Source organism: Pteropus vampyrus, unplaced genomic scaffold, assembly GCF_000151845.1.
Source record: "Pteropus vampyrus isolate Shadow unplaced genomic scaffold, Pvam_2.0 Scaffold128, whole genome shotgun sequence".
In the NCBI taxonomy this organism is placed as follows: Eukaryota; Metazoa; Chordata; class Mammalia; order Chiroptera; family Pteropodidae; genus Pteropus; species Pteropus vampyrus.
Window position 1 is genome coordinate 2,272,867 of NW_011888909.1, and position 26,414 is coordinate 2,299,280.

At 35.5% G+C, this 26,414-nt stretch overlaps 1 protein-coding gene across 12 annotated transcripts in view; it reads left to right on the top strand.

Moving 5' to 3' along the window:
• AUTS2 (AUTS2, activator of transcription and developmental regulator) overlaps nucleotides 1–26,414 on the top strand; it is a 1,087,944-nt gene that overhangs the window by 468,879 nt on the left and 592,651 nt on the right. For all 12 annotated transcript variants that reach the window (XM_023534624.1, XM_023534625.1, XM_023534622.1 and 9 more), the window contains exons 3-4: nucleotides 2,367–2,468; nucleotides 12,730–12,765. In XM_023534624.1, the coding sequence (XP_023390392.1) occupies nucleotides 2,367–2,468; nucleotides 12,730–12,765 (138 nt within the window). The remainder of the gene's footprint in view (nucleotides 1–2,366; nucleotides 2,469–12,729; nucleotides 12,766–26,414) is intronic.

Here is a 26,414-nt window from a genome sequence, read left to right on the forward strand (position 1 = left end):
GAAAGACAGTGATGTTCATTTTATATTAAATCCCCCCTTTATTATAAATATAAAAATGAAAACTTGAGAATGAGAATATTCTGAACTTTTTATTTCATAGTAATAAGAAAAGGCTCATATAGCTTGCATCTGAATTAATTGAGAATTAGCAGGTTTAGCAGTAATTTAGGAGGAAACTAAGTACTTAAGGGCTCAGGAGGATACAAAGTAAAATTAGCTTCATTTGGGGGGAGGTTCCATTAGAGAAGACTTCTACAGAGTGGGATTTTAGAAGAAAGTGATAAAAGTGGATTTGTAGACAGATTGAAAACAAAAAAGAATGTTCTACATAGTGGGGACCTGGAAGTAGCTGATTAGCTTGTATAATCAAAAGTGGGGTCTGAACTGTAGTCTTTAAAAAGGCACATTAAAGGTACAAGAAATACTAGTACAGATTCATTGTCCATTCATCTTGGTTCATCTTGCACTGTGGCCCTAGAGCCACATGAAAACCTGTGGGCAAAAGTTGCTACCTATATTACCTGTTCTGCTCTCTAAAGTTCCCTCCTGCCCATGGGCTTGTGTTTTGTTTGAGAATTTCCTGTTTCAATCCATATATCTCTCTTTAATATTTCTTCATATTTCCTCCCCAAAGGAACTTGTTTCTGAGAAGACCCTAATCATTTCCTCACAAGTTGCTTTCACTGACTTTGCTTTCTGCCTTTCTTCCATCTGGAGTGTCTCTTTCCTCTCAGCCATATGCGCTCAGTCGCTTTTATTTATTAATTTTTAAATTAAATTTATTGGGGTTACCTTGGTTAATAAAATTATATACGTTTTAAATGTACAATTTAATAATCCATCATCTGTGTATTGCATTATGTGTTCACAACCAAAAGTCAATCTGCTTTTAAAATCCAGGGCTTCAGAAATCACTTCTCTTCTGACTATCATGGCTACTTTTTGGTTTTCTGTTAGCATATGTTTCTTTGTGTTGTTATGTTGCAGAAAAGATGCAAAAATCAGACCTGCGAGAAATCAAGCAGCACTCAGAGTTGGAGAATTCAAGTTTATTACTCCGGGGTCCCAGAGGAGCTAGCTCTCTGAAGATCTGGACCAGGAGCTCAGCTGCAACATTCCTTATACAGAACTTATTTGGCATGGGCTGATTGGTTAATTTGTCCTCAGATGGTTACAAAGAGTGGGAGTTGCTATAGGTTGCAGGCAGTTACAAAGTTACAAAGCATGGAAGTTGCTGGGGGTACAGGCAGTTATATTTGTTGCTTAGAATAAGCAAAAGAGAAGATGAGTCTATGTAGCATATTTACAGAAGTAAAACAAAGAGCTGATTAGCCTTTTGAGTGACAATCCTCTTCAGTTATACTTGTTTGTCTTTTACTGTCTTTCATTTGCTAGATTGAGAACATTGTAAAGGGGCTATCTCTTGTAACCTGCATTGAATTGCTTGGGGTCTCTGCAAATGTGGTTGTTGATGACATCGCAGATAGACTAATCTTCCATTTGTGCGTGACTCAATCTCACATAGACTTATGTTTGCAATTTTGTGTTTGTTCATTTTTAATGGAAAATCAGAGCTGGGTTAATGTGCACAACATCCTGAACATGAAAATCATGGCTGAGTAAATGTGTAGAAACTGCTAAAATGTAAGCTTTGTAAGATGAGAGGCTTTTGGTTTTTGGTTAGTTTTTTTTTCTTTGTTTTTTTTTCTTTGTTTTCTTTTCTTTAGCACCACATCTCCAGTGCTCACTACCAGGCCCAAATGTGGGACTTAATACTATTTGTCGAATGAGTGCTGGCTTAGTTTACTTAAACTGTAGGTCTAAACCTGGTTACTTACAAATATCTGGCAGGAGACCTCCAGAATGTTGTTTTGACAAACAGGATCGTTAAGTGTCTTACCAGTGGTTAAAGAATAACATCCAGCATCTATTCATTTTGTCCTACGATAAGGAAACCTTGTTTTTTGTTCTATTTCATTGTTTCTTTTTTTCAGAAGAGAACAGAAGAAATAGGTCGCAGTTGGTGTAATCTCATTTTAGTTTATTTAGTGTTTCGGGTCTTTTTATTTTTGACCAAAAAAATCACAATTGAAACAGGAAAAATCTGAGAGAAGATTACTTACCAAGATTTATGAACCTTTGTTAGACTTTTTGAGTGTTTATTTAAGACTTGCTCATCACTCTCTTATCTATATCTGTGTTTTTTCTATGGCAGCCTTCCTGGCACTATTCAGAAACCGAGAAGAATGTTAAACATCAGGACCTTAAACTACTCACTTTTGACAAGGCTTAAAGAACAGGGGCAAAGAAACCATCTGGTGAGGAGACCACTGACTCTTTTCCTTACTCTTTTCTTTTACCTTTAGCTCAAGCCTGGACAGAACAGCTGCAGGGACAGTGACAGTGAAAGTGCCAGTGGAGAATCCAAGGGCTTCCACAGGAGCAGCTCTCGGGAAAGGCTCAGTGATGTAAGTATTAAAAAAAAAAAAAAAAAAAAAATTCCAACAGAAGCACCAGACTATACATCCAAGGGTCATTCCATTTTCTAGTTTTGATCTAAAATGTGTTTTAACTAATTATAAGGTAGGTGTGAGTACTTGTCGCCTTAGAAACAACAAATTACAAACAGAAGTGATGATATCGTGTTACAAATGAGTAGGCAGTGCTACAACTGGGAGATGAGCAAAACCCATTTTGTCTTTTTTTTTAATACTCTAAAACAGTTGTCTTTATTATATTAGTACTTATTTGTTATTTTGTCTAAAAAATTAACTTTGCTAAAAACCCATTTAATAAGCATGAAGTAGTCATGTATGTAATTTATAAACACATATCTTCAGAATGTGCTCAAAATGTTTTTTACTGAGAGTTGTCCATAAGCGTAAAAGTTTGTAGACTTTTTGCAGCACATTGAGTCATCCCTGTAATAATCTTCTATCCGTTGCTCCATCAGCCAAAGTGGACAACCTCAAAACAATTAACCTTCCTATACTCCTCAGGAAAGTTTGTGAGATTTAGGGTGAGATTTGATGTATGAAACATCTAATTCTTGCAAGAATTAAGTAGAATAAACAAAGTATAATTTTTTCTATGGTACTTTTAATATCTTAGTTATAGATAATACTCTACCCTTTTAATATTGAATAATATCAATTACATACTTAAATAAATACTAATTCAGTGTTTGCTGTGAATATGAGTATGTCTGTGTATAAGAATATTTCTCTGTGTTTATGTTTCATGAATTTTGTGATGGAACTATAAATTATAATAAAACTATAACAATATTTCTTACCTATGTTGTTAATATCAATACTTAATACTAAAGTAGCTGTGCTTCTGAGATATTGTTTTGCTTTTCGTACAAGATCTTATTGACCCTGGAAATTATTCCAGATTAGGTAATCAGGATTTCATCATAGCCTGGAGAAATGAAAGCCCTATTAGGTCAGGTGATAAGAGCACGATATTGTATAGTCATTGAGATCTTTTGACTGATTGTCCTCAACTTACTTTACATTAGAGCAAAAGAAATTACAAATGATATCCCACGTTTATGTACAGGAAGATTTAATATTGTTAAGATGTCAATACAACCCAAAGCACTTCACAGATTCAGTGCAATGCCTATGAAAATTCTAAGTCTTTTTTGCAGATATGGAAAAGCAGATACTCAGTTTTATATGGAATGGCATGAGGCCGCTAGCAGAAAACACAACATCGAAACAGAAGAACAAAATTAAGAGACTTATACTTTCTGATTTCAAAACTTACTACAAAGCTACAGTGATCAAAATAGTATGGCAATGGCATCAGGATAGACTTATACAGAGAAATGGAATAGAATTGAGAGTCTGTAAATAGACCCATACATCTCTGGCCAAGTGCTTTTTGACATGAGTGCCAAGTCCTTTCAATTGGGAAAGAATTTTCTCTTCAACAGATGGTGCTGGACAACTGGATTTCCCCATGCAAAAGAATGAAGTTGGACCTCTGTATCACATCATGTATAAAAATTAACTCAAAATGAATCAATGACCTAGATGTAAGCACTAAAACCATAAAACTCTTAGAAGAAAACATATGAGTAAATATTTATGACCTTGAATTTGGCAGTGAGTTCTTAGATATGACACCAAAAGCATGAGCAACAAAAAGGAAAACAGATAAATTGAACTACATCAAAATTAAAACGTTTTGTGAATCAAAGGGTATTATCAAGAAGGTGAAAAGAAAACCTACAGATTGTGAGAAAATATTTGCAAGTTGTATAACTGATAAATGTTTAATATCTAGTTATGTAAAAAATTCCTACAACTAAACAATAATAAACAACCCTATTCAAAAATTGACAAATGACTTGAATAGACATTTGTGCAGTTGTCCAGTAAGTATATGAAAAATGCTCATCATCATTAGTCATTAGGGAAATGCAAATATAAACCATAATGAAATATCATTTTATATCTACTAAGATAGCCATAATTTTTTTTTAAATGATACAACAAATATTGGCAAAGATATGGAGAAATCAGAACCTTCGTTCATGCTGGTGAGAATGTAAAATGGTGCAGCTGCTGTGGAAAATAGGTTGGCAGTTCCTCAAAATGCTAAATACAGAAATACTATATCTCTACCAATTCTACTTTTAGGTATATACTGAAACAAATTGAAAACAGGTACTCAGACACTTATAAGCTGGTGTTCATTCCAGCATTATTTATAGTAACTACAAGATGGAAACACCACAAGACTCCATCAATAGCTGGATGGATAAACAGTGGTATATATGGACAGTGGAATATTATTTAGCCATAAAAAGGAGTGAAGTTCTCATGCATGTTATAACACAGATGAACCTTGATTATGCTAAGTGAAAGAAGCTAGATGCAAAAAAAGACAAATATTGTACGATTCCACTTCCAATGAGGTATCTAGACTACATAAGTTCTAAGAGACCAGAAAGCAGAATAGGAACTTCTAGGGACTGAAGGTGGGAATGGGGGAGTTATTGCCTTATAGTTATAGAGTTTCTCTTTGGGCTGATGAAATAGTTTTACACAAATTGCGACTGTAATTAATATCACTGAATTGTACACTTTAATGGTTAAAATGTCAAACTCTGTATATATATATATATACAAACTCTGTATATATATATATTTTACCACAATAGAAATAATGTGAAAAAAAAGTTAGAGCTTTAACAATCCTGTCAGTCTACAAAATACTGTTTGCATTGCTTATTAATTATTAAAAGTCACACTTTTTGTAATAACATTATTAAAAGATGAAAGAAAAAGTAGAAACAACTTGTAGTCTAAAGCTAATTTTTCCCTAGTACTAGATACTCTGCTTGGGTCCTGTTGTATTACAAGGTTTACCCACTCTGGCTGGTGGAAGTATCAACTATTCTGTGCCCTGTGCAAGCCCTGAGGACTGTTCTACCTGCCCCTTTTCAGTGGTTTTCCCCTTTATCACGTGTGCTTTCCTCCCACGGATGTGCTGGTATGGAGAGGTAAAGACTTGGGGGGAACCTTCTTCAGGTTTCATGGTTCTCTATGAAGTTCTTATCTCTTCCATCCTCTGCTTTGCCTGTTCCAGCTGCCTTGGTTTCCTTTGATTATCATCTCTATCTTCTCAACTCAGGAATACTGCTGGGCTCCACCTGAGTCATCTCCCACTCCACCGTGGCATGAAAACTTTCTTCAGGCAGTAAGCTGAGGCAATTGTAAGGATCGTCTCATTTGCTTCTCTTCTATCTGAGATCACTGTCCTATACTGCCTATTGCCCAATTTCTGAAAACCCTTCTTCATATAGTTTGTCTGGTTCTTGAATAGCTTAAGCTTAAACTACTAAAAATGGGAGTTATGTGGTCCCTGTTAGACCATCATGCCCATTATTGGTTTTTCAGCTGAGATAAAAATTCTCAGAAGTCTTTCACTCACTTTTAAAATTTTTAGAAGCTTTGGCAGTTGAGACTTACTTTCAAGTGCAGCTAATCAAGATACTATATTATTCTAGCCTTTTTTTTTTTTCATTGGACAGGAAAAAGGAGTAAGAATAAAGAATTCCACTATAGCTGGAAGATAAAGCTCATGGGTAAAGCTTAAAAACCAAATGTGCTTGGCTTTTCTAAATTCTATATTCCCAAGCTGCATTGCCAGGAGGGAATATTTGTCTATAAGGACTTTCAGATCATCCACCTCAAGGATGCATAGTAACTTATTTGGATTATTCACTAAGGAAAAGGTCAAGGAGAATAACTGAATATATCAACCTTCATGATGAGTTATTCAAGGGGAAAATACTGCTTCTGACTTACATAGAGTTTTGCAACTGAGGAATTTGTCAAAACTTATAGTTTTAGAAGGAAATTTAGTCCATACCTGTGAAGGACTCTTGATATTCTATTTCTCCTTTTTTCTTTTATTTTTATTTGTGCCATTTATTTTCCCATTTGTGTATGTCTTTTTCCTTCCCTACAACATATGTGTGTGTGTTTTCTTGGACGTGTCAGTATTATGATTGTCCAGAAATATTTATCAGTACCTTTTATGTGTCAGGGCATTTTAGGTTAGGTGGGGGACAAGATGAAGTCTCTGCCTCATGAAGTTTCTATTCTATTGGGGGAAGCAAACAACAAACTTATGAGCAAACAATAAAATTATTTCTAATCTGTATTTTATGAACTAAACAAAATAGTAATGGGGATGGTAGCGTGTGTGTTGCTGTTTTCACTAGTGCGATTGGATTAGACCCTTCTGTGTAGTGACATTTGAACTGAAGCCTGAATAAAGAAAAAGAGATAGTCTTGTGAAGAAGATCTGTAGGAAAAGCATTCCAGACGACAGGCACAGCAAGCTCTAAGTCAGAGCAAGCAGGACATGTTTGAGGGAAAGAAAAAAGGCTGTTTTGGCTAGAGTGTGGAGAATGAGCACAGAGGCTGATCACATACTTACCAGCCACTATTAAGAGAGAAACAAACACAGGCTATATCATCAGTGAGCTTCTCTGTATTTAAGAAGAAAATCTAATCCAGACCTATGAAGGACTCAATATTCCGTTTCTCCTCCTAGTCTATGGTAAGAAGGCTAGGTGTTGTATTAGTTTCCCGGGCTGCTGTAATGAGTGGCCACAAAATGAGTAGTTTAAAACAATGGAAATCTATTTTCTCATAGTTTTCAAGGCAGGAAATCCAACATTAAGGTGTCAGCAGGACAATAATCCATCTGAAGCCTCTAGAGAGGTATCCTTCCTTTCATCTTCTAGCTTCCGGTGGCTTCTGGCAATCCTTGGTACTCCTTGGATTATGACTATATCAGTCCGGTGTCCTTCTTTGTCTTCATATGTCCTTCTACTCTATTTGTAGCATTGTGTGTCTTCTCCCTTATAAGGGCAACAGTCATTGGGTTTAGGGCCCACCTTAATCCAGTTTGACCTCAACTTAAAGACCCTGTTTCTAAACAAGGTCATTATATGAGTCAGGGTTCTCAAGAGATACAGAGCCAATAGAATGTATAGGCACATCCAGTTATGTAGACTAACAAGTCTCAAGATTTGTAGTCAGTAAGCTGGAGACCTAGGAGAGCTGTTGGTTAGTTCGGGTCCTAGTCCGAAGGCCTCAGAACCACAAGAGCTGATGGTGCAATTCCAGTCCAAAGACTGGAAGGCTGAAGACCCAGGAAGAATTGATGTTTCAATTTGAGTTGGAAAGCAAGAAAAAACTGTTGTCCCAGATCGAAGGCAGTCAGAGGAATTGCCTCTTATTCTGAGGATGATCATTTTTTTATCTTATTAAACTGATTGGATGAGGCCCACCCACATTAGGGAAGGGGCAGTACACTTTATTCAGTGTGTGTATTTAACTGTTAACTCGTCCAGAACATCCTCACAGAAACACCCCAAATAACGTTTGACCAAATAAAGTTGATGTATAAAATTAAACTTCACAACCAAATTCTGAGGTTATGGTTGAACATGAATTTTAGAGAGATGCTGTTATAAGTTATTATTTTAAAAGCCTCTCTCTGAAAGATGTTAAAAGGAATGTTGTTATAATTTTTACTTTAAAATGTTTGCTTTGCCTTTTCTATGAAAAACTGCAGATAAAGATGAGAGCAAGAATGAAATCAAAAGAAGCCAAAAGCCTGTTGAATGTAGATGAGAGCTTATGACAGCTTGAAGTAGGTTATAACAGAGGGTTGAAAAAGTGAAGTTGGAAGTGATCATATTTATCATACCTGATACTTTTTCAAGTTATTGCCCTGCCCCCATTTTTACTTGAATTTTCCTGGTAGCTCATTTCCTCATTTAGATATATTATTTTGCATCTTTATCAGCTGTTAGTAATCTTATCTCCAAAGCACATTCCTTAGATTAAGATTTTATTTCTTTTTTGTTTTCTAAAACACTACAGAAAATCCATAAATGAGCTTGTTTTATGACCTTTGCAACAAATGTACTTGGCCATGATCCTTCTGCTTTTTACTCCCAAAGAGAGAAAAGCATTAACATGGAAGTGGGTAGACAGGGATGTCAGACACGATTGGCGATTTGGAACAATTTTAAATATCCTATTTAAATTAGCCCTAGGGTCAGAGCATATATCTCATCTTGGGAGGGTGCACACATCCGTTTCATACTCGGGGAGCTGTAATAGTAGCCATGGCCTCTCTGGGTAGATCTCTAATGAATGGAGCACATCTATTTTAGATGGATAATCAATTTTGAAATCCCTTGTTGTAGGTAAGCTGTTAACACAGAAATGTTAACTTCACTAGTTTAATGAGTAGCTTCAATGATAGCTTAGTGACAGAGATGGAAAGAAAGTCAGGTGGGGGGCAGTGAGAAAGAGTAGAATGAGGGTTTAATGAATATCCACTTGCAGACTTGAATGTCAGCAGCAACATTCTCTCTCCTGGAAAATGTCTTTCAACTGCATATCCTATTACTATTCCTGCAGCCCATAGTAGCTTGGAGAATCAGGCAGAGTGTGTTTGTAAGAAAGCTCTCCTTTGCAACATAATGAGATCGAGGTGGGTAATTTGCAGAGATTGCTAGAGCAGTGGTCAAATCTGCAAAAAAACACAGCAGAATGAAGAGACATGTTAAACAGGAGATGGCTTATAATGAGCCCAGAAATTGCATATCATACAGCCAGCTGGCTAGTACTTTTTCATATCTTTGTCTTCTCATGCAAACTGTTAAACTCTTTTCTCCTGTTCTTATTTTCTCAGTCTCTCTATACCTCTCACTTCTACCTAGTATATTGAAAATATGAACGAATTTGGCAGCTCTGCTACTTGAAGAAATAAGAATGAAGGCTTTTTCATTATTCAGTACAAGCATTTGCCTAAAAATGGGTATATGATATTACTTCAGATACTTTTTATGCCTTTATTTGTCACATTTTTAAAACACATCTTTTAAAAATGTTTCCTTTTCAAGCCTCAGTTTGACTCCTAGCCTTTTCTGAATTCTGTGGCCACTTTTGCTATACAGTTTGGATAGAGTTTGCCTTCTCCCTTCAAGCAAGAAAAATGGAAGACCCCGCCTCTTAGTAGAAATTGACTGGGGAAATACAGAAAGTTGAAGTCAACTTTATTTCATCAAGTGGTTCAGTGGTCAGGTCATCACCAACTGTCTGTTTTCCTAGACCTTTACCTCTGGTGTCTGTCTCTTTTTCTATAACATGAGAAAGCATATGTTACGTTATTCATTTACAGACATGCATTTAGGGATTGCATGTCTGTAAATGAATAACGTAACATATTTGAAACAATGAAAAGCTGTTTCTAAACACTTATTCCATTTTTGTAGTATAATCCGTCATTGCCCATGGTGATTTGGGGTATTCATGGAATTTCTGACTTGGAAAAATGTTACTGCTATCAAATATTTGCAGCTGTATTTAGATACAGACTTAGATTAGGCATACATGACCAAGGCTCTTCTGAGCCTTTTGGATAGCAAGGCCTCAGGGATGTGATGCATGTCATGAGCTATCAGTGAAACCAACTCTTGCCCTGTTGCTGATCTCAGATTTGTTACATGTATCTGATGGTAGAAATCCTGTTAGTGACCGGGAGTGGTGTCCTACTGAATACAAGGCTGTAGTCAGATTCTTGGAAATGTGGACCTGGACAAAGGGAAATCTCTTTATTTCAGAGATGTCATTTCTGTTCAAGTTCTGCTGCTATGATTGAAAGGTGCTGGTAATTGGCCAAGAAAAATATGGTGGAAAAGGGAGTAAGAGAGGAGGAAACGTCAATGCCATGGGCATTTGGCAAAGTAGATTAGAAGACTTTTCCTACAAAGTTTTCTTCCAGGTCCAGAAATCACAACTTTATGTCACAAATCTTTTCCTATTTAAAAATAAATAAATGAATAAGTGAGTACCATGGACTTTAAGGTTCTGTATGCTTTCTAGTAAATGCTGAAACTCCAGTGGACCTTTAATGTACGTGAGGAACTAGTGTCTCTGTTTCTTCGTGTGTCTATGCTTGTGTGTGCCTGTGTGTGGGGTGTTATAAGGCAGGGTCCTTAAATGCTTTGTTGCATTATGTTAATTCCTCGGCAGTGCAATCAAATTCATGTCGTAATTAAAGCTGTCAGTTGGAAGGCAAGCCAATCGCCGCAAAAACACAGCATAACAAATGAAGTGAAATGATTCTGCGTGTAGCTATACAATGCTTCACCAGGCATGAAATTAAATAAGTAATTTGATGTTGACATCAGAAATTGAAATGATACCCACTGTTCTCTCATTCAGTCAGACCTGCATAAACAATAGCCAGAACAAATATGCACAACAAAGCCCTCTTCTCCACCCAGCTCCCTGAGTAATATACAATATATATGCAAAATGAGTATAACAGAGCTTTCCGAGACCTGAAGGATGTAATTTTCTTTGGTATACAATAAGATGATATGTATGTGGGGGTGGGGAGGTGGGTTTGGAGGGTTACTTCTTCTTCTGAGATAAAATACATTTGTAAGAAGGAAAAAAAAAATCCTGAAATAAACAAATTCCATGTTTTCTCTGAGTAATTCATCCTAAAATGCTTTTACCTCCCAGGGGCATGACTCCAGGCTGGTGGAGACCTAATATGGTTATTGCTTTCCTCTGCTCCAGGGAGGGCTGTGGGTGCTGCAAACAGGTGATGCTGTCACATGGCTAATCACTGCTGTGAGAAGCTGTCTCCATGACTACTGTGGCTCTCCCTGCGTACCATTTATGAGATCAAGAATGCAGCAGGATTTTTTTAAAACCAAGTCCAGTGTGCAAGATCACACATCTACAGTCCTTTATTCCCCTGAGCTTGTCGAAACACTGAGGCGAAGAAAGTTTTGCTTTGAGAACTGCATTTAGGAATGCCCTGGAGCATATTACCCTTACTTGATGTGAATGCTGTTTCTACTTTCGGCACTGTATTTCCTTCTCAGAAACAGTTTAAAATCAAGAAGAATCACATTTACTGTATTTTTGGAGATATTAAATTTGCCCAAGGCTTTTCCCTCTAGTACATCCATTTATTCATTTATATATACATTAATTCAACAAATACTTATTAAATGCATCCTGAATGCCAGGCATTGCGCTAAGCTCTGGGGAAGCAATGATGAGTAAACCCGATGATTCTTGCCACCTGTAGACAGAGAAGGGACAGGAAATTTAGGTGGAAGAGCTAGAGGTGAACTGAGTAACTATTGCATCTGAGTGGAAGTCAGGCCATGCCAGGGAAGGCATAACACCTGACCCAAGCTAGTCAGGGAGGAGGCCTGGCTTGTGCGAGGACACTCAGCCGAGACCTAAAGACCGGGTCAGCATTAGCATTCCATTTGTTTCAAGCTTATTTGGGATCTCTATTGTTCACAAAGAGGACACTAAAAATTAAGGAAATTGTAATGAGATGTTTTAGGAAAAAAAGAAGCAAACATACAAACAAGAAAGAATCACAGGCAAGTTTAAAACAAACCAAGTCCTTTTTTTTGCCTCCTTCTCCAAAGAAAGGATACCCTGCATACTGTTCAGAATTACTCTTTTTAAATCTCCATGTGTCAGAGCTGTGGAAGCCTAGATTGATAATTCTTGGGACTAAAACCTTGAGAAAAATGGTGCTTTTCACTGCTTCCCTTCACCCACACATTCTTTGCATTTTAGTCTACTAATTATGTTTACAAAATGTCTCATTTTTGAAAAGCGCTCTGTGTGTACTAACTGGTGCCTTTAGGGAATAAACTGGCAAGTAGGTCATACACTGGAAAAGTCATCCAAACCCACTGGGCTTTTTATTTCAAGTCAGTCTGGGCTTTTTCCTCTTGCCTGCCCCTTTGCGGCCACAAAACTGAGTAGCTTGAGACCAGGGCATTGAATGTCAGCAAGTCAGGGAGGCAGGCTGATGTGTGTCTGTTTAGTCTCAGTGCAGGGCGAAATGCCATCATTAATTCATTACCCAGCTGCCTGTCAAATAAATTGGCAATTACGTCCACCACAGAAGCTTGGAATTCAGTAAATAGCACGTTAGCATCTCTGAGTTGTTGAGAGATGTAAAGGGGAAAATTAAGCAATACGGTGTATCAGGAGCAGATGACAAGGGGCAGCATACACTGGTGATGTGATGTAGTGATGAAAAGCCTGCAAAGGGCTGGTAATGAGCTGTGTGGATTGGAACGTGTTAAAAACCATTGCTGATTTTCCACTTTGTCTTTATGCTTTATTGCAGAGTTCAGCTCCTTCCAGCTTGGGAACAGGCTACTTCGTAAGTTTATCTCAACTTCCACATGTGTGCCTTGCCTTGGCATTGATTTACTTCCATAATGTATGCTCATTAGGATATGAAAAAAAATCTAAGAAATAACCTCTCAGCCCTAAAGAGCAGGCCGATATCCATCCTTTTATTAAGAATTGTTTTATTTAAAAAAAAAAAAAATTAATTTGCCAGGCCCTGGGGATCATCATTCAGTCTGAGATATCTTTCTGGTTCTGAGCAGAGAGGACATTTGCCCCTTACCTGGCAGCATAAAGGGATATAGGGAAACCTGATTGGCTCATGCCACTTTTTCTGCATAATTGTTTTTTAGTGAGAAGTGTCATGTGGTGGGTGGAATTCACATTATGTATTGAGGCATTTATTCACTTTTAAATCTCTTGAAGAACTTCCCAACATATGCAATGAATCGTTTTCTATTTTTAATTTTGATGAGAAGTGCTGTTTTAATGGATGTTTTCCTTCACAGTCTGAGTAGGTGGCATTTAGATTTCATTTCAGCAATTATTAAATTCCTTGTTTTAGCAAATATAGTTGTATTATTTTATTTCTAGACATTTCTCTGTCCTTTGGGAGGGGTGGGGATAGTGACAAACCTTAGAGATTATCATAGTATTTCTCATAGAGAAATAGTCACTTCATTTCTATTACTTATAGCAAAATTACCCTTTTTGGATTCAATCATCTTTTTAAAGATAGAAATAGAAAAGAATTACAAATAGGTATTATTTACACAATGGAATAACATACCAGTGTAGAGGTTTGTTGTGTATTTAAAGGAATGTGATTTGTGTTCTGAATGATGAACAGTGATACTCTAATGCCTGCTCAGCATTTTCTGAGAAAATAATGAAATCATGAAAAAATAAAGTAGAAAATAATTAGTAATTCAGTTTAGTTGCCTTTAAATATCTTTTCTCTAAAATGCTAATTACTCCAATTTTCTTTGCCTTCACTTTTCTCTCCATACACTTACATTAAATATATGAAAACTAGCATCATTTCATTGAATAAAAAGTCTTTTTCAAGCTTTGCACAAGTGGCATTTTCTAAATGTTGATTTTTATCTTACTCTATGATGGGAGAAAAAGGATAAAGATTTTTTTGGTACCTGCTTAATACAATCAGCACACTTACCCTTGCTTCTTATTGTGGCTGAATATGCATGCTTGCAGAAACAAGCAAGTTGCTTCAGCAGTCGAAATAATAGAAATAATCCCATCTGCCCTCTTTTCACACCAGGCTGGATGTGGGTTGAGATGCTCCAAGTAAAATCTGGAGACTGCCAATATCTCTTCTTTTTCCAAAAGCTAAATTCTCTCTCTGTGCTTTCTTCAGCAGAACAAGGCCAAAGCCACTAATCTAGCCCTTGATCACTTCTAGACTAAACATTCTATTATTTTTTAATATCAGTATGATCACCCTGAAAAAAGAAAGTCATGTCTAGAAACATCCAGAATTTTATCATGCTTTTTGTCACTTCTTTTCTCTCCAGTTCTAGGAAAGTTTATTTTTATTCTCTAACAATATATTATTATGAGTAAAGAGTCTGCAATCATGAATCTAAAATAATTCTCACGCAATACCATTGGATGAGTATGAAAGTTTTTCCTTATTTTGTAAGATTGTTCATATTATTACTTTGCTTATATAAAAACATTTGTAGTATTATTAACTTACATGGAGAAGATACATACCAGATGTATGTTCAGCTCTCAACCATGTCAAAAATACTCTACTTAGAATGCGTTTCCAATAATGGGATTATTATGTTATCAGTGTGCAAAAACCATTAATATTATTGCGAAGACCTCATCAAAAAGTCTTCTGATTCAGTTTTCATTCTAATACTATCATATGTAATAATTTTAAGTACTAACTTCAACATTGGTGAGCTTCATACTTGTAAGTGGAAATAGTATGTATATTCATAACTTACGGTAGTTTCGTGGCAACATTTTATTTGCACTGTGCTTTATGATCTGTGATGTCATAATAGTCTTTGCCCATGTCTATAATATAGGTTTAGCATCAGGTAAGTAGAATGGTGATACTATTACTCTATCCTTAATCCTTTTCAGTATCTCTTTGAAGTGTGGACTGAGGCAAATCACCTGCAGAGTCAATGAGCTATTAATGCAATTGAACTGTAATGTGAATTCTACTATAAGAAAACTGAAGGCACTCACCTATTGGGTTTAACAACATGGAACTGTTTTCTTAAATACTCTCCCATGACCCAACATGACTCTAACTTCAGAGTCTCTTTTCATTTAGACTTTTAAGCTCCTGTAGAACCTTTGGTGAACTCAGGTAAAATGCTGATTATTGTATGTGCTAATAAAATAGACACCCGCTCAAGTATATGCACATACGTGTGTATGTGTGCACGCGCGCGCGCACACACACACACACACACACACACACACACACATTAAATCTTATCCACAGCCAGTATTCTTGGTTTATCAGTAGTGGTAAGTTAAAGGGTTTGAAGAAGAAACCTTTGTTTTCGATTTAGTTGAATTTGTTTATATCTCCTTGGTTTTGTGTTCCAAAGATGTCTGCTTAGGTCTGTCACTTTTCCAATCCCTTTATAAGCTGAAGACTTGAGAAATGAGAACAGCAGCTAAAATCAGTATTTACATAAGCATATTGCAGAGAATTCTTAAAGTAGACAAAATAGAGAATGATTGGAACAAACTTTTCACATTTTGGGGAGCTTTTGAATAATGTAGGTGTTATACACACAGAGATACACACACATATATATTCATTACATACTCATGCTGAACTCATATTCTAAATATAAATATAAGTATAGACTAGTTGGAATCTATTTGCCTTTTTTTTTGGCAAGAGTACCAAAGTGTGTTGGAGTATGTAGGGTTTTACTTTCTTAAAAAATGATAATGTTGTGGTAACTCATTTTCTTTTCAATTTAAATGTTTATGGCTATATTCTCTTCTTATACATGTATTTGAAGTTTTATTACATGAAGAGAATAATCAGCTTAGAGGCAGACTGATTTTAAGATAAGTGGTGTGAACTTGAGCAAGGTCTTTAATATCTGAATCTCTTTCATTGTACCTACCTAATAGAGTTGTGAATATTAAATGAGGTAAGATATTTAATGTACATAGAACAATAATAGCAAGTAATAAATGTTGTCTTCTGTTATTCTCACTATATTGTGTGATGGGGGAAAAAAAACAACTTTGTCTCATTAAATGGCTTGCAATGTTATGGTAATAGAGAATACCCACGAGAAAGTAATGATATAAAACTAAGTTTTGTAATATGTCGCTATAGGATAGGAATATTATATTCTCATTACAGTCTTCTTGTAGCTTTCTCAGGAGCCTAGGACTTTGCGTTTGGTCAATCTATACCAATTTACTCTGTGTAAATATAAAACAAATATGGAATTCATCCTCTAGGATCCTCTGTGATTATGATGTTGTAATGAACTATTCTATAGGCTGTATTCTATAATGAACCTTATAGAAGGTTGTTTAATTTGTCTATTAAAGTTATTTGTTTATTTAATTCCTCAGACTTGAAGCATTTAAAAATGGCTAATAGCTTTTAGGGTTGGAGTGGGAGGTTAAGATATACCTGTTCCACCTATTCAAATTTTATGAGGTTGTGTCACATTTTTGCTGTTCCTTGACAACAAAAAAAGTGGATGCCTCACTGAAGTAACTGAAAGCAGTAGAATGAAAAGACCAGTGAAAACATCTCATGGTTGCCAGTGGTCTGTTTGTCATCACAGGAAAGGTCTGGATTTCTTTACAAGCTCTTGACTCCATATGCCAGTAGCTGGTATCTACTGTTGGTGTATGGGTGAGTGACTTGTCAGTGAGTGACTTGATCCCTGATGTAAAGGAGAAGCCTTCCTTTATTCAGGTGACATGTTCTGCTTTTCTTCTCTGGAGTTTGAGTATAAGTGTCTTAGGCCCAGAGTCTCAAATAGCTTGGATCCTGCTTTTGTAAACTCTATTGATCCAGTGATTTTTCTTAATGGTTCTCGACTAAAAATTTTCATCCTCTTCAGATGGATCACATCTAGTAATGTACATACTTTAAGATTGTCAAGGAAACCAACCTACTTCTGCCTAGTGATTAAAACTACCACAGTATATAATAAAGGGGAATTGTGTAGTGGTACACATCTTAAAATGGGATTTGTATAATTACTGTTTTCCTATGCAGTTGAATTACTTAAGAAGTTGTATTGATGGTGCTGGTAACAGGCAATAGATGCCATATAGTGACATGTGACTTTCCATCAGAGTTATAAGGTCATAAAGGGCTTAAATTCTTTTTCCTGATCTAAGTTTGACTATAGACCTTTAGAATAGCTCCAGTTTTTCTTTGCTGTAATTTGTATAACTCTCAAAACTGATTTGTGATATTTTACATAACCGTAGTTGCTTCTTTTTAAATCTCAGAGTGAATTTTATTGTTAGGTGAAAGTGAAATGAGTTTCTTTAAGAAGATCGGACATTTTTTTTAACACAGTTATTTATTTGATAGACTAGGCTTTTCTTTAAACCGACACTTCTGAATTTTTTGTATTTCAATGACTGTTAAGTACCTTCTCTGTCAAGTACTGTTCTAGGTGATGGATTAGCCATGGCCCCTCTTTCAAGGAATTTAGTCTTCCCTAAACCCACATCTTTTCCTCCTTTTATGAGGTTTTTAAATATTTTTGACACATTGTATTTAAATATCGCTATAGGTTTTTTTTTTTTAAGTTTCAAGTGTACATTACATTGATTAGACATTTATATAGTTTATAAAACAATCCCCTAGTTGCTCTTTCTTTCCTCTGGCTCTACACCTAGCCATTACATTAATGCTGACTGCATTCTCTATGCTGTGCTGCCTATCCCTATGACCATCTATCAACTACTAATTTGTACTTCTTTAACCCTTCACCCCTTCCAGTCCCCCAACACCCGTCCCCTCTGGCTGTCACCAGATTGTCCTCTATATTTGTGAGTCTGTTTTCAATTAGTTTGTTCTTTTTGTTCCTTAGATTCCTCATATAAGTGAAATCATATGATATTTATCTTTCTCTGTTTGACTTATTTCACTCAGCCTAATAACCTCTAGGTCCATCCATGTTGTTGCAAATGGTAGGATTTCATTTTTTTTAATGGCTGAATAATATTCTCTTGTATATATGAACCATAACTTCTTTATCCAGTTGTCTGTTGATGGACATTTAAGTTGCTTCTATATCTACCTCAAGAAACAGGAAAAAGCTCAAATAAACAATCTATGGGTTTTAACTTTAGAAATTCAGACACATCAACCTGGCCTTGACTGCAACCCCGTCCAAAGCAGAAGAAAGTCTTCTTCCTCTCCACCTACTGGTACTTATTGGTGATGATTAGAGAAGATTAATTCATAATCTGCTGAGTACTTATGTTTAAGATTAATAATGGGATAATAAATTAACTCTGAATGAATACTTAATTAACTATAAATGAATTTTGGCCATTATTTACTGACAAGTTTCCATCATAATGGAAATATTGTTTCAAATCTGAATTCCATTTGGAATCCTATCAGGGATCTCGTTTTTATTTGGATTCATTAGTGTAAACTGAGTTGGATAACAGCTCACCAGATGGAGGGTTCAATCATTTTAATTCTCAAGACTACATTAGTATCAATAAAGCAATTCTTTAACAACAACAACAACAAAAATGTTGTTAAGATAAAACTAAGATATCTTAGTTCTTAAGATAAATGAGATATAAGCTTGGCCCTCTCAAGTCCAGGGTACATTGTTGAATTTGATACAAGCTATGAGAAGTTTAAGTGGAGCACATGGGAGTATCTGTTGGAGTTAATTAACTTAGGAGACTTAGATTGTACAGAACTTACTGGATGTTTAGATTTTCAGCAGATAAAGAAAAGGTGGAACAATTTGAGGCAGAGGGAGCAACATAGAAAATAGCACAGAGAAATAGCATCATAGTGTGGAAATGGTTAGACGTTATCATGTTTCTGGAAAAAAGCCAGACTTAGGTTGGTTAATTACAGGGAAAGTGGAACAAAGCCAGGGAGGAAGTTGAGTGAGTAGGACGGAGATGATTTATAGGAAGACCCAAACCCGACTTAGTAGCTTGTTAAAAATGAGAAGGATGTCAAACCAAGGATTGATGAATAGGGTGCTTCTTTTCCTTGGAATAGGAATCCCAAGAAGAATAAATAAAATTTTGGGAAGATAATGAATTTGGAAGTTAAAGTAGGCATATTTAAGTTTGTATATATCTTCAATGATGGTTTAAAGAAGTAGCCAAAATAACAGGAAGAACAAAACATTTCCACCTAAATTTAAATTTATTGTTAAAGCATATAAAAAGAAATACCTTGCAAGAACTTAAATGTGTCCTTAAAATTCAGCCTTTGCCTGTCACAAAATATCTTTGAGATGTGGTCAGACATGTAATTTCCCTGAGTGACCTCTAACCAGTACCCAGTGAGTCACTGCAGTACATTGAAATTTTGGCCTCAGAGATAACCTGTCTCAAAAATGTCATGAAAATTTCTTATTATGTAATATTTAATATATAAAAAGAGTTGTTATGAATATGTCATTTTATTATAATAAAACAAAAACCTTGAAACCCATCACTCAACTTAAAATCTACTACCTTGCTACCTAACTGCTTTTGAAGCTATCAGTGTACTACAAAGAAACATTTGGGCAAATGAAATTAGTTGCTCTTTCTAATGGCAAAAAGTTGCCACATTTTTTAACTGTAACTTTTAATACTGCCTTAAACTGTATTTGCCTCCTATAAAGTAGCAAAAACAGAGTCTACACTCAAGGAGATGTTTTGTTCATACTAGGAACCGCAGAATTATTCTTAGTTACACTAGAGGGTTGATTTATACCTAACCAAGTGTCTACTTGATGCAGACTCCTCTCCCTAGTCCCAGATGAACTCTGATTTCAAGACCTTGAACTAAAAAATGTAATTGTATTTTCCATCTTCTGTTCTTATCCTTTTAAAAAATGGTTTTGATTGTTTGTTAACACTATAATTTGGGTAATCAGATCAATGAGCCATGAGCAACACACACTGACTAAAGTGAACATTATAAGTTAAATTCTGGTGAGCAGATATTTAATCATTTGTAGAATCTCTACAATGAGATGGCACTTCTAGCTCATCCTGTGGAAATTGTCTTCTGCTTCTACACCATTTTCAGCTTTAACTTTATCCTTTAGTACAGGAATTAAATTTGGTGAATAGGATAATCAGATGGGAAAGCACCAGTTAGTGTCTTCAGTTGCCACCATTCTCTTAACTCCTTCATTTTCTCAACATTTATGTGAGAGAGTAGGCTAAGTATTTTTAAATATTTGCTACCTACAAGAATCTTTCTTGTTAGTTGTTATAGACTCTAATTAAGGAGGTAGGATGAAAACCTACATGCTTTTGATGGTTGTGGAGAAATAGCCTTTGGCCCTGTCTCCTTATGCTCTTGATTCCCCATCCCTGGCCCCTCAGATTTGGAGAAAATAAATCATTTTGGAGAAAAAAAAGAATTTGCCATCTACTGGACCAGAAATTAGCTAAAGGGCCTATGGTTCAAATATTCCAACATCTATTATTTTAGCCTCCTTTCACCTAAAAATGTCTGCCACTAGGGATCAGTGCCTTTGATTGGCATTGCTGCCTTTCTTTGTTGTCATTTGCACCACAGAAATGCAAGACCACAGTCCCCTTAAATACTTAACAAACAATTCTTTTCAGGGTCAGCATTGAAAAGAGTCCAGATTTCAATTGAGTGGCCAAGACTGCCTCTCTTTGAAGTTAATAATAATGAATGATGTGTTATATCGCATTATTCTGTTAAGGTTAGCATTTAGGAATATTGAGGCTGTAGGCTTATTCTGTCCCATAGTTAGTATGTCCTACTGGTCATAGAGAAGATGCAGTAAAAGCTTTAGTAAAGTGCATTGGCAGTCCCAGAGGGAATGGACAGGTCACATCATAGAATTCAGAAAGTAACTTTATTTCTATTTTTATTTCCCTTTTTTCCTGATACTACCTTTAAGGAAGGTTGTCTTATCCTTGTTAGAAATTTCCAAATTGCAGAAATGTTGAATTAGTTGGCGTAAGCTATATAAAATGAGCCATGAGCAGTGTCAAACCTAGGATTTTTCTGACTACTCACACAACCTTTGATAGATTTAACTAGCCTGGAGTTTTATGGACTATCAATCAGCATCATTCAAATCAAAGCACTCATTCTTTGGCTTAACTGCTTTAAAAAAATATTTTTCCTGAAATTGTAAATTAGATGCCTCCCAATTCATTGCGTAAGAAACTTATAGCTTGGTGAAACACCAAGAGTATCATTTGAAAAGAGGTTAAAAAACACAACTGGGGCTTGTTAAAAAGGAAAAGTGCTATTTTAACTCTAAGTGTCACATTTTCCTGTAGTCAGCGTTAGCAGTAAACAGGAGTTATTGGAGGCTTAGATAGTTTGAGACACTTCACTTGTCTCCCAGAACTTGACTTCAGAAGACAAACATTTAAAATGCATTTTGTTCTTGTAAAATGTTTATCCATTTAAAATACAGTGTTGCTTTAACAAAAGCACCCTGGTGACAAGCACCCTGGTGACAAGATATAGCACAGTTAATAAACCGTCAGGTCCCTTAACACATATATTTGAAAAGACCAGCACAGTTACCCAGAGATTCGCATTATAAATCACTGTTAACAAACCTTAATTTGCTTACTAGGCTAATGAATGATCTCCAATTTTCTTGTAATAATTAGCTTCACTAACAGTCATGTTAAAGAGACCTACCTTATACTACACTTAATTTCTGCTCTGAAATCTTTGGTATCTGGTTTACAGGGTGAAAACAAAACAAAAACAAGGGAAAAAATTAACTAAAACTAATAGTCTTTATTGACAGCATCCTGGTAATAAATGCAGATTGTTGCTGTCCTCTAGAAGCACTGCCAAAGGTGATGACCTGTCTATTAGGGCTTATAAACTGTAATGTACTAGCAGATTTGCAATGGAGTGGTGATGTCAGATAATTGTAGTATTTCCTGTCTAAATGTGCTGCTGTTTATAGTGGCCTCTGATTTTAAGGAGCCATTAAAAATGCAGCAAGGCATAACGGCTGTGGTTCCTAGTGTACTCCTAATATTTCTATGTCCATCACATTTCATAAAATCCTGCTGAGACCAACAAATGACTCTCTCTCTCTATAAATATATAGCTAGCCTGCCCCAGAAGGAAATTGGAGAGAATCTGAATCATGTAGGTAGCATTACAGAGACCCACCAAGAACTCATCCAAGCCAACAGTGTGCTGTATTTCTCCAGTTACTACCCAGAGTTCTCCATTTCCATTTTGCAAGAGGATCCTATCAATAACCCACTTTTTCTTACCTTTGTGGGAAATACGGCTGACTTTGCCAAGGGAAGGTAGGGCTGTATCTTTCTCAGAGAAAATCATTGAAAGTCAGCATCTCAACCCTAAACTCAAAAGAGACAAAAATTTGATTCTTTTAGAATTTACTTAAAATACATTTCTAAAATAACTTTGTAGCAGAACTAGCTCTGTGATATGAAAGCCTGATCTCTGAACAAAAGGAGCATTAATACTAGAACATTTTGAGAAGCAAAAGAAACTGGGAATCCAACATATTCTTCTAATCAAATATTAAACAGCCAAGCTTATGACCAAAATGGAAGCCTTAAGCTGCATTTCGTGCAGAAGCATAATGTAGTTACAAGATATTTTCATCTATATGATGCTAAATTGCCACCTTTCAATTTGCTAATTAAAATAGACCTATTATTTTGGCTTTTCATAGACTTAGAGTTACGGAACCTCTAGGTAAAAAGGGACTTCAAAAATCACCTTGGGATGTCATACAATATTCGTCTTTCTCTGTCTGATATACCTTGCTTAGCATAATGCCTTCAAGGTCCATTAATTTTGTCACAAATGGCAGGATTTCCTTCTTTCTCATTGCTGAATAATATTTCATTGTGTGTATGTGTGTGTGGTGCACACACACCACATCATCTTTATCCACTCATCCTTTGACAGACACTTAGGTTGTTTCCATATCTTGGTTATTATGAATAATGCTGCAATGAACATACATATGTAGATATCCCTTTGAGATACCAATTATGTTTTCTTGGGATATATACGCAGGAGTGGGATGGTTGGGTCATATGGTAGGTCAGTTTTAAAGTTTTTGAGGAACCACCATACTTTTTTCCACAATTGCTGTACCAATTTACATCCCCACTGATACTATATAAGGGTTCCCTTTTATCCCACATCCTTGCCCACATTTATCACTTGCCTTTTTTAAAAATAAAATTCACATTTTATTAAGTTGAAGTAAACTATACATAATTGATTTTCTTCACCAGAAATGACAACAATATTATTTCAAAAATATTGAATTATTGAAATATTGTGTTATCCCTAGATAAATCGGAAAACACATTTTTTTTAGATTTTCCGGGTTTGCTTATAAATCAAGACAAGGTGGTAGATATAGTCATGGAAAAGACAGAATAAAAGAGACAAATCAGTTGTCAGTATCCATGGCCCCTGATCCTATCTTGACCATGAAACAGAAGTGTTTGACATATGCCTGCTAAAGAGCTTATGAAGAAATAGGTTCAACAAAGGAATGTAAACAGCAACAACCAGATGTAGGAGAGCAATGGCAGCTCTTTCAAAATTTAGCTGTAACTTGTGTTTTTGGTAATAGTCGTCCTAACAGGTGTGAGCTGATATCTTATTGTGGTTTTGACTTGCCTTTCCCTCATAATTAGTGATGTTGAGCACCTTTTCATATACCTCTTGGCCATTTGGATGTATTCTTTGGAAAAATATCTGTTCATGTTCTTTACTCATTTTATAATTGGATTATATGATATTACTTGTATGTGGGATCTAAAAAAACTGAACTTGTAAAGACAGAGAGTCGAATGGTGATTACCAGGGCCTGAGGAATAGAGAATTTGGGAGATTATTTTTAAGGATACGAACTTACAACTAGTAGATAAATAATATCTAGAGATATAATGTACAGCTTAGTGATTATAGTCAACAATACTGTATTATAAACTTCAAAGCTGCTGAGACACTAAATCTTAACTGTTTTTAACACAAAACAAATGATAGATATGTGACCTGAAAAAGGTGTTAGCTAATGCTACAGTGGTAATCATATTGAAATATATGAATGTATCAAACCAACATGTGCAACTTAAATTTACACAATGTTTGATGTCAATTATATCTCAATAAAAATTATTTAAAAAGTTTTAAATCACCTTGTCTGAAACATAACATGGAAAGCTAAGTTTTTCTGACAATTAGGCTTATGACCCCTCTCACCCTGACTACTACCCAGCAATTGGCATTGTTAAAGATCACATCAAGTTTTTAAACTTCTATGCTTCACTGTTTACTTGATGATAGCGATGGTTAACATACTTAGAACTGTTAATTTTTCATTCTCAAAGTTTATATAAATTTTTGTGTGTGTATGTGTATATACACACAGCCACACCAAGTGTACACTTGGTACACCTGGCCCATTATTCTAATTTATTTAGATTTCTGTTATCATTGTCCCTCTTAGCTCCATGCTGGTGAAAATTACCCAGTGCTATATGCGTGACATCTTGATCTTCAGTCCAAGTCATTGACAATAAAAAATCAGTGCTGCTAGGTTTTTCTCCTTGCTCTTGTTGTAATGCCTCTTTTTCAGGGGATTTGGTATATGCTGGCTGGCTATTACAGGTTCTGGCGACTTATTTCCATTGGTGATTTTATCTGGAGCCACAAAGGAAATCAAACATTCTTGTGTTTTGTTTATCTATACATACATTTGGAAAAGGCTTTGAGACAATCTGTGGACATGCTTGGTATACTGTGTTTTTGTTTTTGTTTTTGTTTTCTTTTTTTTAGTCACTCATTGTTTTATAATTAACTGGACATTCTTTTGTGGATACCTTTGTTCTTCTGCAGAATGGCAAAGTTAACCATTAAAATATACTTATAGATTTACTTGTGATGTGGATGTACTCATAGTCAAGCATCTTTAAACTCATATATGTGGACAAACAGTGTTATCTAAAATAAGTGAAATGACAAACTGTAAAAGAAGTGCAATTTGATGTAGTATTCATGTCATAATAAATATGCATGAGTATTAGAAAAAGGAGATAAAAATCTTGCTATTATTTATAATAGCTTTGTCTTATATATAGTAGCATCCTAAACATAAAATTATTGAATTGCGACATGTGTAAATTTTGAATGTAGAAGTGATAAGTTCATTTTTGAAATTATTATAATTCTAAATTGGTAGGGCCATGAAATTAATGAAGTTTTTTTTTTTTTGTATTCATCTCTGTGCAGTCATTGCCATTCTTTTTTCTTCATGTTTCAAATGACAGTTTGGTCAAGTTGCTTTTAATAAAGGGAGCCTTTCAATGTAGGCACATCTGTGGATGTGTTGGTAACTATTGTTCAACCAGTTAAAAGACTATACATGTTCAGGGATCATTTGAAAGGCAAGGTGTCTATTATTCCCTGCCTGAACTCTTTTTCAGTAAACATAATTCAGTCTACGATCGTTTAAGTCCTTTAACTCAGAATGTTACCAAGCAAGGATAAAACCAATGCAAAGTCAGCTGTTATTGTAAATCTTCTACAAAGTTTGGTCTTCGTTACCCTTTATGACTTAGAGGATCTCTAAGTCCTCCTTAGCTGGGGGAGTATTTAGAGTTGGATTTTAGTACTGTTGGATTTCCCTATTTTCATATCTTACAGTGGAAGTTAGGCCTCAATGACTGATTGTTGAAGTGTTGAGGGACACCCTTTCAGTGTTAAGAATACTAGAGTTTAGTATTCTGCTCCAGAATAAAAGAATCTACCTTGCTATTTTTTCCTTATGTGATGTGTATGTTGTATTATATTTTATTTGGTGTGACTTTTCCTTTTTATGTTATCCATTTTGGTTTCATTAACCATAATTTTATTCATTTTAATTACCATGAATCTTTATAACTATTTTATTTCTGTGTAATATGTGTGTATGCCATATTGTTCATTACATACATGAATTGAGACTGAGACTTCACTAGGAATAATGTTTAGAATGTTGACCATGTGCTAGACACTGTTCTAAGCAATTTAGATATCTTAATTATTTAGTACATAAAAAACTTTATAAGGCTGAATTTTTTTTTATTTTATGGACAAGAAAACTGAGGATCAGAGAAGGTAAGTAACTTTCCCAAAATCATATCACTAAGAAGGGTTAAAGTTGAGCATTGAGCCTGGTAATATAAAACTATGCTGCCAGAGGCTGGCTATTTATTTCACACTGAGCACTAGGAAAGTAGAAGCTGCTTTTTATTTTTTAAAACCTTTTCAGGAATATAAGCCAAATGATGAAATCTGTACTTATTTTATCTCACTAACTGGACATTAGAGCAAAAGGTTCTTATCTTCTTTTTATCACCCTTTCAGCCAAACATAGAACCTTAGTCCAAACAAAGGATTTTATGTATTTTTAAAAATATTCATGCCTCATGAGG